At 33.1% G+C, this 15,448-nt stretch overlaps 1 protein-coding gene across 4 annotated transcripts in view; it reads right to left on the minus strand.

Annotated features, from left to right (window-relative positions):
* EPHA5 (EPH receptor A5) overlaps positions 1-15,448 on the minus strand; it is a 350,421-nt gene that overhangs the window by 272,283 nt on the left and 62,690 nt on the right. For all 4 annotated transcript variants that reach the window (XM_063108762.1, XM_063108760.1, XM_063108761.1 and 1 more), the window contains exon 3: positions 3,846-4,509. In XM_063108762.1, the coding sequence (XP_062964832.1) occupies positions 3,846-4,509 (664 nt within the window). The remainder of the gene's footprint in view (positions 1-3,845; positions 4,510-15,448) is intronic.

A 15,448-nucleotide genomic window follows, 5' to 3' on the forward strand; every position in this document is an offset into this window, starting at 1 on the left:
GCGTATTAGTAAGGCTTACAAAAATAAATATACACTATATTTTAAACTAATACAATAGAAACCAGTGTATTTTGTTACCTCGTCAAAACCAGATTGTTATGAGTCAGGTAGTCTATTTCTCTTACACGAAGATAAATGAAAGGCAGTTGTATGAAGATGACAGATCACGAATTGCTAAATTTACCAGGACTTCTGTATCACTCGTTGTCGTCTGGTAGAGGCCACATGTTAATGAGCAGCCTAGCATTCTGAACCTAAAGGTTTATTCTCTAACAAGCCCTGAGTCAACTCCACCGTACCCTGCACATATAACAGGTTACATTACATGGGCATGCTCTGACAGCGACTACCCAGTCACTTTCCAGCACAGACTCAGTAAATATTAATATGTGGTAATGATTACAACAGATATATTCAAATTTTTGCTTCTTAATATAATTTTATCCTTACTTAAATCCTAACATAGTTTGGTTATCAAAGAAACTAAATACTTAGATGTCATTAGGTAGTAAGGTCATATTATAATTATACTTAAATATGTAGTATTCTGGGTCCTATAATATTTACTAAGATGGCCCTTATAACAGTTTATAAATGGAGTACCAATCATATATGATTTAATACCCGGAAGTTGAGAATTCAGCCTGAGAGTCTTAGGACTAAGAAAGGATCAATTTAAAGGGCATATTTGTCTATTACCAGACCAAGGAGATTTTCTACAGATAAAAACAAACAAAATCAATCAACAAAACACAGTTTTTAAAAAAACAGTGTTCTTATGCCTTTGTACATTTCTTGACTCCCTTTTGAATTCACTCTTCCTTCCCCTTGCCTTTTGATTTCTTTACCATTCCTTGAGTTAACATGCATCACCCCTGCTGTCAAGGAGTACAAGGAGTATATAGTCCAATAGGGGTGGGGAGTATCATTAATCAAATAATAAATCAACAAACAGGTACAAAATCATAACTCTAAATGGTTTTATAAAGGAAAAATATATGACTATTTATTTAAATTTAAGACTAGTCTGGAGAAATAATAGGAGCAAAACCATGCAGGGTTTTAGGCTCTTATAAAAACATTTTCTTAAAGTAATTTATTGAGGTGTATAAAGTGTGTGTGTCTGTGTGGTGGGGGGAAGGTGAAACTGTGTGAAACAACAACAGATTTTCATATTTCTATAGGTAATACATACACAGGGTTTGAAAATCAAAACTATATATAAAACCATTCATTATATTTAAAAACAAAGTTCCAACTAGGAATGTTTCTAAATAGAAGGAAAAAGGTAATAGAAGTGAATGATTTTAAGAGATAGTTGGGTGGTAAATTCTATAAATACTTTATAATGCATTGGAACTGGGTAGTGAGTAGGAAGGAGATTCAAGAATAGTAGACTTCTGGCCTATCAAGAGGGATAGTTCCAAATCATCAATATCCCCACTTACAGCACATCTGAAGATAGCACGTTAAGGTCATAGCATGAGTTAGAGTCATGGTGGCATTTTATATGACACACACATAGTTACACTTACATATACATATTATGAATACATATAAATATCTCAAGATATCTGCTATACTTTAATTGTCCAAAGCAAACCTTAAACATTTATGTATTCATTCAATGAGTTAGTCATTCAATAAGTCATAAACATCTGAAATTCTTCCTAATTCCTCCTTTAGTGGCCACATACTCTTTGTACATTGTAAAACACCAAGAGGCATTTTGCGTATACACTATATTGTGCAGAACACCCTCAGGTCTGTGTAGTCTACAGACTGCATGACACGTGCAGCCATTGATCCTACCACCACAGTGGGGTGATAAATGCACAAATTAAGACAGAGTCCATTTTAGTAAAGTTTTCTACAATGCAACCTCTCAGTTCATGCCACTGTCTCTCAATTAGGCCTCTACTCAATTATTAAGAGTGTGAGGAAAGAAGAAATGATGTGTGTCAAATGCTTGCATGAAGAAACATTCTGTCAGAACACTACTCTCCCAAGACATGTTCATGATAAGTACCAGCAGAATGTTTCAATCTCATCAACAATCAAAATTTATCCTCTTAAAAATGCAGAGGCCTCTCATGCCCTCTGTAAGACTGCATGAAGACAAAGGTCACTGTGGTCTGAACTAGAGAAACTGCATATTCTGTAAAATGATGTAAATAAGTAATCAAATAGAGGATTTGCTTTACAATACTAACAAACCATTTTTTAGAAATAATCAGTAAGATTCATATTTACAATATTTTAGACTGAAAAGTATTCAATGGATTGTATTTAACTCCTGCTTCTGATCCTACAGTTCCACATAAGTTCACCTTAAACCTTATGGCTGCTCAAAAAGAAAAGTTAAGATAATGTTAGTTGGAACCTACCTTTAAATCCAATCCTGAACAAACTATGATTCATTTCTCTGACAAACTTATAAGCATTTAAATTTCAGAAATGTAATTTCAGTTTAACAAAACTTTCAGATACATATGAGTATGAGTATGTGTGTGTGTGTATATGTACAAATATACATATATACACAAATCAGATGTAGAGAGCTGTAGATTACATGGAAAAAAGAACCATAGAATTAATTGCAAATGGTATCGTAAGGATACAAGATAGGAACTAATGCTGAAAAAGGAAATTGAAGTACAGTGCAACGTATTTCCATAGAGAATTAGTTAGCCAAAGCCATCATGATTTACGGGTAATTTTCCTAGTTTTGTTTCCCTGTACCTATAATCAATCTACAGTCGAGCCTGGACAAACAAGCAAGTTTGAGTCCCATAATATATAGTGGAGTTAGGAAAAAAATGCATCTGAAGCTACTAGGTGGGACTAAGAGACAGCTCAGCATTGGTTTTTCCCTAAGTTAATACACATTAACTCCCAATACCTATTTAGTACGCACACATCATAGTAAAAAGTTCAGATTCATAAGAACAAATAATTTTCTTTTAGGAAAATGTTTGTGTTCTTCCCCTTAAGCTGTTCTTCTTTTTCACAAACTCATAAAGTTCTATCATGTTCCAGAGAGCCATTGATAACTATCCAAGTTTAAAAGGGCAACTCACCACACTGGGAAAAATGAAGGCATTTTCAAAAAAAGAGGGAAGCATGCATGATCAAGTTTCAATTTAAAAGAAAAATTAAAATGGAAAAAAATCTCCAAGTGCAAATTGCTTTGAAATGACCTTTTTGTATTGGCTTTATCTCTAAACAGTTATTTTTGTGGGACACTGCTTATTTTGCATTTAAAATTGATCTGTAAATTTTTTAAAGCATGCATGTCATAACAACCTTATATAACAACATAGTAAACTAAGTCTTGTCAGCTTACAAATGTTTTGCTGTGACATTCATATGGCTGAACTTATTTCTAAAAAGATTCTAGAAGGCAGTGAAAAGCATGCAAAAATAAGTCTCATTTAAGATTTTGCCTTTAAGTTTTATATAGCAAGTAAAGATTAGGAAACAACTTCACAGAGAGAAAATAGCAATAGGAGACAATAATCATGCAAAGAAAGTTACTAATCCCTCAGTTTGGGTTGTTCAAAAATAAAACTTCTAAAAGCAAAATGAATATGAAATATTACACTGCAAGTCAGACAGACACTCTCTGAGCATTAATTATGTATAGCCAATAAAATATTACATTTAATCTTTCATCATTGCCAGAAATTTTAAAATTCTGAGAAGAGAGAAATCAAACTTGGAGAGAAATAATCTCCATAAATTAGCAAAGTAAAAGGTCATTTGCTCATAATCATTGGAGGACATACATATACATGATCCAGCTCAAGCAGACAGCCCCTGCAGATCCGCAGGCAAACTCTTACCTTGACAGGTGCCATTTTTCTCTTCATATCCTGCCTGACACATGCATTTTCCGATGGGCACCAGCCACTCCCCCTCAGCACTGCAGTGCATTTTGGGAGGTTCATCTGTCACAGAATGGTTGACACAGGAGCCTGACACTTCGAGCAACTGTGAAGAATCAGCTCCAGTGATGGTGTCGGGGAAGACAGCCAAGTGTCGTACCACAGAGGGGCATTTTTTATAGTACACACGCACAGAAACCAGAGCAATGCAAGCACCGACATCTTGAAAAGCAAGGTAAAATCCTTTTTTGCTTAGAGGTCCTACATCTCTGATCTCTGTATTCAGTTTCATGACACGGTCACCAAGATCAAGTTCTGTAAAGCTCTCATCAGCAGCAATGGTATCAATTTTGATGTACTGGTTTTCCTTAATGTTTCTCCCATTCTCATCATCTGACTCAAAGTAATACATGTTAAAAGTTTCCTTACAGGTCCCCAGTCCTCCAGGAAGGCTGTTGCAGTCCCGCAGAGTAAATTTAAGTTCTATGAAGATTCTGGAAGCACCTTCGTTGGAGATCCAACTGGTCAAAAGCCAGTTATTCTGATTCTGTTCCATAACTTTGCATACTTGGTATGTGTGGATAGGGGCATAATTTTCATCAACTTCACCAATCTCTTCCCACTGTACAATATAAAATAGAAAGATTTTAAAAACGATGAAATAGAAAGTAGCCAGGAGCAAAAATCATCAAAGAAAACTAATTCAGATTTCGAAATGTCTGTAGCCTTGATATAGAGTATTGAGAGGAAGAGCTCAATATGAATCTTTGGGAGAGGAGAATCACAAAAGTTTTTATTTCCCTTTTTAAATTAAGGAAGTTAAAAATTATTATTCAGAATAGTCTCCACCATAACTCAAAGATGAACACTTATGAATGATACGCCCCAGAAAAAGAAACCATGTATTTCAGAGTAAAAATTTATTAAGAAATTAAATGTACCTAAAGCAAACAAGAAGTAGAGAAGGGAAAGTGTGTATATTTGGAAGAAAGATAAGTATGTAAACACATAGGGTAGACAACGTTTAAGAGGAAAAAAGAACTAAAAAAGAAAACAAGAGGACAGAAAATGTGGGAAAGAAGGGAGAAAAATGTAACATGAAAACAGTCATTTATTTAACTCTTTCATGTTACAAATAATACATCAATGTGATAAAAGTGGAAAAAAATCTATTAGTTTAAAATTAATAATGGATTTTTATTTCACTGAACCCATCTAGTCAGCACTCTTTCATGAATTGGATAGCTAAATATTTCTTCATAGATTTATCCACAGATATACAAATAGAGACAAATATAAAATGGAGATAAAATTATAGATCATAATATGAATAGCCTTGTCATTTTGAATACTAACTGACTTCATGGTATAGCCGAGGAACATATTAGTTCTTTCTTACCAATGCATCATTTTATTTCAGAACCTGAGTTGTTGTTTTTTTTTTAAAGCATATGTGGTTTATATGGCTTCCAAAATATTATTTAGTCAAAGAAGTGATATAAGCCTAACTCTTTTCCCGTAAAATACTCCAGTTTTGAGAATTTCAGTGTACCACAACCACTTCCTAAACAGTATAGAACCAAATGTTTATTCTTCGTAAAGATTTTATAACTTAAGGAATTTCTTAAACATACATTGAATCTGTGGTAAAAAAAAAAAAACAAAACTATATATAATTTTGTTTTAAATCTTTAAAATGCCCCTGAAACTCACAAAGCAATGAAACCACACTGACTTTCAATAAATTCAGAATGTATGATTTCAGACATTATTATACACAATACACTTCCTAGAAATTCATCTCTTTACACATAAAATTAAACATAGCATCCTTTTTTGATTCTGTTCAACTGGCAAAGACGTGAAAACTGTGGAAGAAGAAGGGTTGCGAATAAATCTTGTACATCAGATGGACTCTCTTGAAATTCTAGCTCCCATCAGACAGCCATAAGTAAAAGGTGCTAATGAGGTAAAACTTCTGAGATCCTTAAACTCACAAGAAAGAAACATCAAGATATTATCTTACCTAACAACTTTCACATTATGGTGTTATGCAAAGCCGTAGTTCCTTCATTTAATCTCGTTCTTGTCCTCCCAAAATGTGTATAAATTCTACTTAGCCTGTGATTTTCTAAACTAGCTCTATCACTCTGTCATTAAACTACATTAAACTACTTACATTTTCTTCCCCAAGCAAGTCCATCAATCTCTTTATTATGAATGGCTCCCAAATGTCAAGATTAATATTTCATGCAAAAGAACACTTAAACTAGCCAAGCAAAAAGAGTAAAAATGATCAATTCACTGTAAAAGGATTAAGTATGTATGTATTATTTGTACTAGAAAAAGGGAAAATAAGTATCAATATCCTTCTGTAAAAAAAGAAAATCAAAATGCTGCATTATTTCTGTGTTAAATATTTATTTTATAGTAATCTTCAAACACAAAACACAAATTGATTTTAAATCCTTTGCCTTGAATCACTTGTAAAAGCCCTATTCCTGCATCATCTATGCCAGTAGGTTCCTGCTAGCAAGTAAAAGCAAGCAAAATAGCAGCATCCTCCAAGATTGTAAACTAAGTAATTTAGTCTTTTTCTGTAGAAAGTCCAGAATACCACAAATATTATTAAAAATGCAAACAAGCAGCACTTGCCAAAACAGCTTAATAGTTACTGCTTCAGGTGATAATTTCAAAAAATGTTCATGAGCATCTTGTTTCTCTGAATATTCTCAATTAAGAAAAGAAAAACTAATTTTCTTTGAATTTAGGATCTGTCATGGTGAGATTTTCTTTTCTTTTCAAGTATCCAAAGTGGAAATGAAGACTTACATTTTATATTTCTAATGATCAAATAGAAAGACTTTAAATAATTATGGCAATAAGCCATTCAAAGCATCAAATAGGTATTACATTCATCCCCCATATTTGCTCTCATTTAGACAAATACACTAAAGAATGAACAAAAATGTCTCATTTATTTTAGGTCTGAAATAAAATTTTGAATTCTTCCAAGTTTTCTTCCCTTTTAATACAAAGAAGACATCTTGCTGCCCCCCGTAAAAATCACGTATGAAAAAGAAATAAGGAGATGAAGAGAGAATGACACTCACCACGAATTTAAGAATGAGGCAGGCATATTCCCAGACACTTTTGCAAATGTGTCAAGGAGATTACAGTAATTTAATAAAGAGCACAGATAGAAAACATACTATTTTCTGTTCAATTTTGTTTGAATTCCTATGATTTCATGGTTTAATAAAAGCATGTGTTGATCCCGCGATTACCACAAGTGATGAGCCTGGGTATATTTGAAAGTGGGCCACTGACTTCAACATGGCAGCTGTAGCTATGCTCTTCAGCTCTGGCAACTCCCCAAGGCCCATCCTCTGAGCCCATGCCTTTTTCTGTGTTTGCATCCTCCTTATTTTCTGTTCTTTTGCCTTAAGATTTAAAAACTTGTTACACAGTCAGCTTGGGTTGGCTTAATTTCTCTCCCAGACGCTTGGGCTTACTCTTTTCCTCTGGGCTCTGAAAATGCCAAGCCAGTTGCATTCCAAACCTGTGCCTGGCCATGTCAACCACATTCATCAGAGAAGCAGGATAGCAAAAGGATTTATTTTCATATCCATGTGTATCATGGAATTACCAACTTTTCTAATCCAAGCCATAAAGATCTAGTTTCTCCCTGCCTGCCTCTCAGTGCCCTATTAAGTTTCTTGGCCCAAGCTCCTTCCGTCTCCTACCTGTCTCATTTCCCATCCCCCAGCCTAAAGATTACCTCTTTTTCCTTCAGAACTTGAAAATACTGACTAAGGACACACAGCCTAGACTAGAACCTCCCCTTATGTTATTTTCCTAAATCCTAAGCAGAAAGCATCATGTGAACAGAATGGATTTGACTTTTGAAGTTAACAAGGGGTGCCCATTGTCCAGCTCTGTTTTCATTAGTATGTCTCTATCTTGCTTCTACATCAAGAGTAATCTAGTGAGGTTGAGGGGCAGGGGTAAGAAACTTTGTACTAGAATAAAAATATTTGATTGGTCTTATACGGAGGAAAGATTACCAGCATGAATCCCCAATTTTAATCCCCCATCTTACAATACCTAGATGTATAAACTGAAATCCAACCTCTGGCACACTGACTATGCAGTTCAGAGTGAGAATTGAAACTCTCTGCCCTAGTCATCTAATATGCAATATAAAATATTCGAAAGGGACCTAAAAGATCTGGTCCTACTGTTCACTTTTTTTAAATTTTAACTTCTCAATATATATTACAGTTGATTTTTATGTCCCTTTACCCATTCCCCTTTCCCCCCTGCCACTCTCTCCTCCCCACCCCACCCCCCACTACATCATATCTGTTCATTTGTCTTAACAAGTTCAAGGAATTGTTGTAATTGTTGTGTTTTTAGAAATAAGAAATTGAAAAGCAGACAAAAGAAAGGATTTGCCCAAGTTCACAGAGGATGACACTGACCACATGAGCATCAATCCTGCCCATAACTTCCTCTGTCTTCATGTCAGCATGTCTCTGTCCTTGATAGTGGATTTATGTGTGTGATTACTTGATTCACTGCATTAACTGCTAAACCCATTCTGTGGAAGTTAATTCACATATTCTTTCAGGCATCATTTAACCAAACACAATTCTTTCTTTTCTTCTCTATTTATCTGAATACTCAGAAAAACAGATATGAGGGTAGGGCCATGACTGTCTTATTGTCTATTGTATCTCAGAGTCTGACACTACAGGACACAGAGTTGGGCACCAAGTAGATTCTACGTAATGAATGAATTCATATCAAACATTTACATATCCCTCCATAGTCCAGAGACCCCACCAATTTAAAATTTGAAATAATTCAAACATGGTAAAGAAATGATTATATAATTTGTATTATGTTAAAAACAACAAAAAATATTATTCTGTGTAAGTTGTCTAAATTTTATAAATTCAACTTAGAAGGAAAGTTTATAAAATTGCAGATTTTTTGAAAATTAGTCTTCAGTAATTTTTTTATTAAAAAGCTCTAAGCATTTATTTAAAGACATTTCCTTACTCCAATCATTAATACAATTATTATGAGTTTAGTTTTGCATTTTAACCTGTGGAACTATTTTTTTATTATCATTACATTTTACCAGTTATAACTTATAGCTTAGTTTAGATATTTTATCCCTGAGCGCATGTTTTCAAAATACTCACTTTTTGTTTCATCACTCACTAGTCTTATTTACCTTTCTGTACAAATTAAAAGTCCAGAATATAGCATATCAGTTAATGTCACTATACCTATTTCATATTTCAGTCAAATAATATTGGCAATCTTAGTGATTTTCTTTGGCAGAGTGATGTAAAAATCTGGCAAGGAATCAACTGCCTCCAGCTTTACTCTGACATGATCAAAGCATAACTTTCTAGGAAGACCTTGCTTATCATTTAAATGTTTCTTTGAATATAGAGATAGCTGTTCATTATTATTCGATATCACATTTTTTATGTCTTTTGAAATACCCGAAGACAAAATAAATCCTAGGCTTCAAATTTTATTCAAAATAATTTTAGATGTCATTAATTATGATTTTCAGTGCATGTGTGTATGCTGATTGTCTTGCTTACACATTATGTTTTGCTAACTTCACTGAAGATATCCTGACCTCAAATTACTAATTCATTGATGTTTTTAAAAGAGCAGTACTTGCCCATGATCTTAGAAAGTGCCTGGGAACATTTGGAATTCAGCAGGCATTTTACCCGTTTTAACCAGTGAGCAACACACTCCAATTGCCAACTCAAAATATGTTTACCTAAAGTCTAGAACTTCTGGATGCTTTCCGCTACTGCCAAAATCAGATAAAATACTTTATGAAAAATCAGAAACATCAAACATAGCAAACCTATTTTGTTTTATCTGTTTATTGTGTCTAGTTTATTGTATTAATTTACATTTTAATATCAGATTTTTAGTTTTATTTCACATATATATTTATATTTCACCATATTGACTAAAATTAGGCAAAATATGCTCAAGTTTGAACCTGACTGAATTACTTGTTTTCACATCTTCCCCAGGTGCATGACAAACAATTACTGATATTCTTCTCTATAGCATTTTACAAGACTTTCTATGCTTTCATAAAATAGTTATGTTCTTCCCTCTTATTAGATGTACACTTGAGCTCATTTGTCTGTTCATGCAGAAGTCTGTCATTACCTAATACATTCAGTCCAGGACATTTCCTATGAGAGAAACTGGACCAGAAAATCCTCAAAGGTTAAGTGACTTAGGAACATGATTAATGCCAGAAAATTGATGTGTTTTAGTCTTGTTGGGAAAAAGACTTTCTTGTCTGTCTGTCTGTTATTACTGCCTTTGATGTGTTACTGTAAACTAGAAGCCATTTCTCATTAGGATGAAATACTGTATTATGAGACCAGTGCATGTTGAGTACAAATATCAGTCCCCAGCCCGCCTGCCTTTCCCTTGGTCTCCCAAATGCTTAAACAATGAAGAGTCCAATAAATGAGCAATCATCATCTTGGGTCATAATGCTTTGAAAGACATTTTGTTTTCATTCAAAGGTGATCCTGAAATGTGTGAAAACTAAGCTAATATAGAACAGAAAGAATAGATTAGAAATACAGCCATATTTAATATCAGTTTTCCCTTTACACACTGTGTGCACAACATAATTATACAAACCAATAACGCTATTTTGATGATGACATAAACTGAGGCCCAGAGTGATTCACATACTAATTAATGCCAAATTAATACCTATGATTAGAACTCTCTGATTATAATAAATATTTTCCCCTTTATAAGGGTTAAAATTATAAAGCATAAAATATAGGGCCACATGAGGTCATTTTGACGAAGAAAAGAGAAATTTTTTCATTACCTAATGAACTAGATATTTGTTTTCAAAAGATGTAATTGTGGGCCCTTGCTGGAGGATTAGAGCCCCCCTCCTTCCTTGCTCAGTTTCCTGACTTTGGGATCAAGATCATGGGAAATCTATTGGGCAATAGAAGCATCTCTGTTTTTATGCAGAACCACAAGAAAAAATGGTTTAGAAAGGATAAAATATGTAGCATAGAGCTTCAGAAATTTAATCTAATAGCTATGGTTCTTTAGTCAAATAAATATGACAGAATATATCAACTTTCAGCAAAAATAATTTGAATCAAAATCTTGTTACATTTCCTTGATAGTATGTTAGTGAGAAAAAGAAGAAGAATCAAGTAGGAGTGTGAGTTGTTTAAAACACCTTTAAAATTCATGAGTATGATGTAGCAATACCGCTAGAAGTGACAATTAATTTTCTGTGTTTGAAATAAAACTGAAGTTGATTACTTTATTGCCCATGGAATAGTAAAAAATATTTATAAGTTCAAATTCAATTCACAATACAAATAAAATCACTTTTGAGAAAGAGCTTGCAACTTTCTAGTTTATATAAATATTTTCACAGGGAAATCCATAGACAATTGAGCATCTATAAACAACACTAAATGTGAATGGCAAAGAGGAGATTTTTCCCCTTGGGAAAAAAAAATTCATAGCTATTTTTCCCTTGGGAAAAAAAATTCATAGTTTTTTTCCCCTTTAATATTGGAGTTAGTAATTATTTTTTAAAAAGAAAGATGGATCATTTCTTCATTTATTTTTTTAATTATCCAAGTGCAGAAAAATGAATTGGGGATTGAAAAAATCAAAGCAGCATATCAGATAAAAGATACACAAATAGAGAAATATTTCTTAGTTAAATAGCATGATGAACATAATCTAAAAACCAAAGGAAAACATACATCTCAGGGCTGCTTATATATTTATTGCTATTCCACTTTTAAAAAGACATATTATAGTTTTATTGTATAAAATAATAAAATGTGTCATAAATCAGTTTTAAAATCTGGCATTTTTCCTTGAAAAATGTATCTACGGAAACAAATTCAAACTTATCAACTCGTCAATAATGATTTTAAAAGACAGAATGAGCTAAGTGGGTAGGCATGCCTGAAATCAACAAATTAATAAACTGAATAAAATCTTAAATGATCTCATTAGCGTTTTTTCAAAAAGCAGTGTCATTACATATGGTACATATTTTCTAATTTGCCAGTGATTTTGTGCCATGATTTATAATTTTAAAATAAGCAACTGAAAACAAATAACTTTATAAACCACTGATCTACTTTAGCTCCATTATAGTACCACTGTTATATTGGGACACCTCCATGCTTAAGCTACAGTAGCCTCCCACTGTATACTTGCTATCACATAATACCAAGAGATGGTCGGTCTGACATTTGCTATCATGTAAATTTGAGGTGATGTAAATAATCTTTTGTGTAGTATTACAAAAGTTTACAGCCAGTGCATTTATACCTTTCTAAACAGTGACTGTGATCTCAACTACATACTTGCTTAAGTTGGAGTACACACTTACCATGGAGATTTTAAGATCTAAGGAGAGTCAAGTATTTCTTCAGCATTTTACATACACACACACAATGAAGAATTATTTTATGAAAGTCATTGTGAGATGTTAGAGATGGTCTTCCCAGCATTATTTAAATGTATATGTTCAGGGCCGGCCCGTGGCTCACTCGGGAAAGTGCGGTGATGATAAATGTATATGTTCTCAGTAACATGTAAAACTTAAAGGAACATTATTACACTCTTTAATATAAATACTGTTCTATAATAGATATAAATTCTGTGTGAAGCTTTCTTTTCTAAACAGTATGAAAGTTTCAGTAAATCAGAAAAAAAAAAAAAAAAACTATTCCACCTGGGATTAAATTTAATGGAAATAAAGTAAATTAACCTCCCCTGCACTTAATGTTTCAGGCAAAATAAATACAATTATACCCTTGCTAGTCTTGGGGAGGGGGAGGTTTCATTAAATCATTTCCAACTCTGGATTATATATCCAGTCTATAAAATATAATGCCACCTATCCTCTCTGTTCTTTATTCTGCCCTCATTTTTCAATAGATGATATTATGCTTGTGGTGTAGACCTTGATAACAGCACAAATAAATCAATTCTGTATCTAACATTAATCATGCTCCTGTAATTACTGGCTATTCAACACAAATTTCCATCTCATTTTTTGTTGGGAAACAGCCACATTAGGGCTGCGAGTTTATTCAAGTTTAAGTGATTATATTGCAATAATATAGACTCCATCCACTTGTCACAGCCATATTAATGAAATTCTGTGTCCAGTCAGCAGCTTGAACTTCCCATAGGAAACAACTTTATTCTTCAGAATCTCAGTGCTTCCCCCTTCCAGATGACAGTAAAAGAAGGAACAACCTTAGATCCACTTCAAATTCTTCTTCCTGCCTTTGTTATTCTGTATCTGGCCAAAAAACTAATCTCAACAAAAAAAACAATATAGAAATTTAAAATGTTTAGTGATAGTTCTACAATAGCAATGCCAAACTTTCAGTGTTTATTTTGATATTTTTGATCATTAGTTTACTGCAAATCTAATTTTGATCAACATCAGTCTGTAGAATTTTATAACAAGGCATGCTCTCTAAAGACAGTGATTGACTAATAATTATAGAGAACTTTTTGTCTGTCAATTCCATCTGTATATTTTATTGCACTTAATATTTATGCAGGAATTACTATGAAAATGAATGCTTCTAAGAGAGCTAAGAATTCTAGGCAAATATAAAATCTTTGCAGTGTTAATGGAATTGCAACAGTGGAAAAGAGAAGTCCTTACATTTACTCTTCCTACTGGGGTCTTCTGCCTATGCTTATTCCTTATCTTCCTAAATTGTCCTTTAATCATTTTGAGACCTTTTGATTAGGTTAGTAACCATAGGTGGGAATAATGGAATTAATTATGCAGTATGATTTATATCTTAAAAGAAGCTATTAACTGCCTTTTTCTCTGCTTATCAACACAAGCCCTTGCAACAATATATTCTGATGACAACACTAATAGAGCCAATGTAGACAACACATAAGGCTAGCTATAACATGGAAATATAGAACTTTTTAGCTTAACAAATCTCAGTTATTATTTGGCACTTCCTCATGTATTTGTAGATGAGCAAAGAAGACTCTTGATATGATGAAGTCGATATCTGTAATCACAGGATATGCATGTCCCTGACCTCCATTTATTGTTCTGTTTGCTATGTAATAGTTTGTCTGCTATGTAATAGTTTGTCTGCTATAACTCTAGTCCTTTCCATAGATGACCCAGACAGCTCCTGGATACTTCAAGCTCTTTACTAATATTTCTGCATTCCATTTGGTTGGTTATATTGAATATATGATAATGCTTCGTACATTTAAATACATGTTTATTAGGTGAAAACTAGACAGATATGAAACCAAGTGTTATAAAGCCTATAGGAATCAGGAACTCTTCTATGCTGCTGCTGGGAGTACATATTGGTAGTGAACTTTGAAGAGCTATTTGGCAATACATGGTAAAAAACCCAGAATCTTCATTTGTGATTAAATATGTATGTTCCAAGATGATGCCTCAAACATTGTAATGACCAAACAGAAACTACTTACACAACCTTCATTAGAAATGAATAAAACATGTTCTACCCATACTACAGATCAACATACAAGAATTAATAGTAATTCAGTTATATAAAGATCACAAATATATAATGATGAGGGAAAAATACAAAATTTAAAAAAAAAACAGTTAAACTATACCTTAAAATAAATAAAACAATTCTGTAATTATGTTGTGTTACCTTCATATAATCCTATGATGACAAAAGTATAAAATTAACAGGAAAAAGACACTAAAATCATGAGCAGAACCTCAGAGACCTCTAGGACAAAATAAAGTATATCAACATCTATGAAATAAGAGGTCCAAAAACGGAGGTGAGAGAAAAAAAATGGCAGATACAACAGTTGAATAAATATCAAAAATTTCCCAAATTTGATGGAAAACAATGAATAAAACCAAAATGTTCACTGAATACAATTAGTGATCATCCAAAGATCCATGCCTACACACACTGCTAAAAGCTAAGTCATTAAAAAAAAAAAATCGAAAGCAACAAGAGGAAAACAACTCATCATGTAGAGAGGATCAAGAATATAATTATCTGACTACTCAGAAACAATGGAGGCCAAAAGAGGGTAACATGACATATTCAAAGTGCAGAAAGAAAAAAAAAAACTGTCAAGCAAGAATTCTATATCTAGCAAAGCTAACTTTCAAAAATAAAGGTGACTCAAAACTCACCAGTAAAAAAATAAATAAACCAATTAGAAAATGGACAAATGACACGAACAGACACATTACTGAAGAGGAAATACAGATTGCAAATAAGTACATGAAAAGATGTTGAATGTTATTAGCCATCAGGGAAATTCAAATTAAAAACACAATAAGATATCACTATATACTATCTGAAATGACTAAAACAACAAAAAAAGTTCTTTTAAATAATTACAACACCAAAAGCTGATGAGGATGTGAAGAAATTGGATCTCATACCTTGTTGGTGGGAACATGAAATGGCACAGCCACAGTGGAAAACAGG

The sequence above is a fragment of the Cynocephalus volans genome, chromosome 9 (genome assembly GCF_027409185.1).
Source record: "Cynocephalus volans isolate mCynVol1 chromosome 9, mCynVol1.pri, whole genome shotgun sequence".
In the NCBI taxonomy this organism is placed as follows: Eukaryota; Metazoa; Chordata; class Mammalia; order Dermoptera; family Cynocephalidae; genus Cynocephalus; species Cynocephalus volans.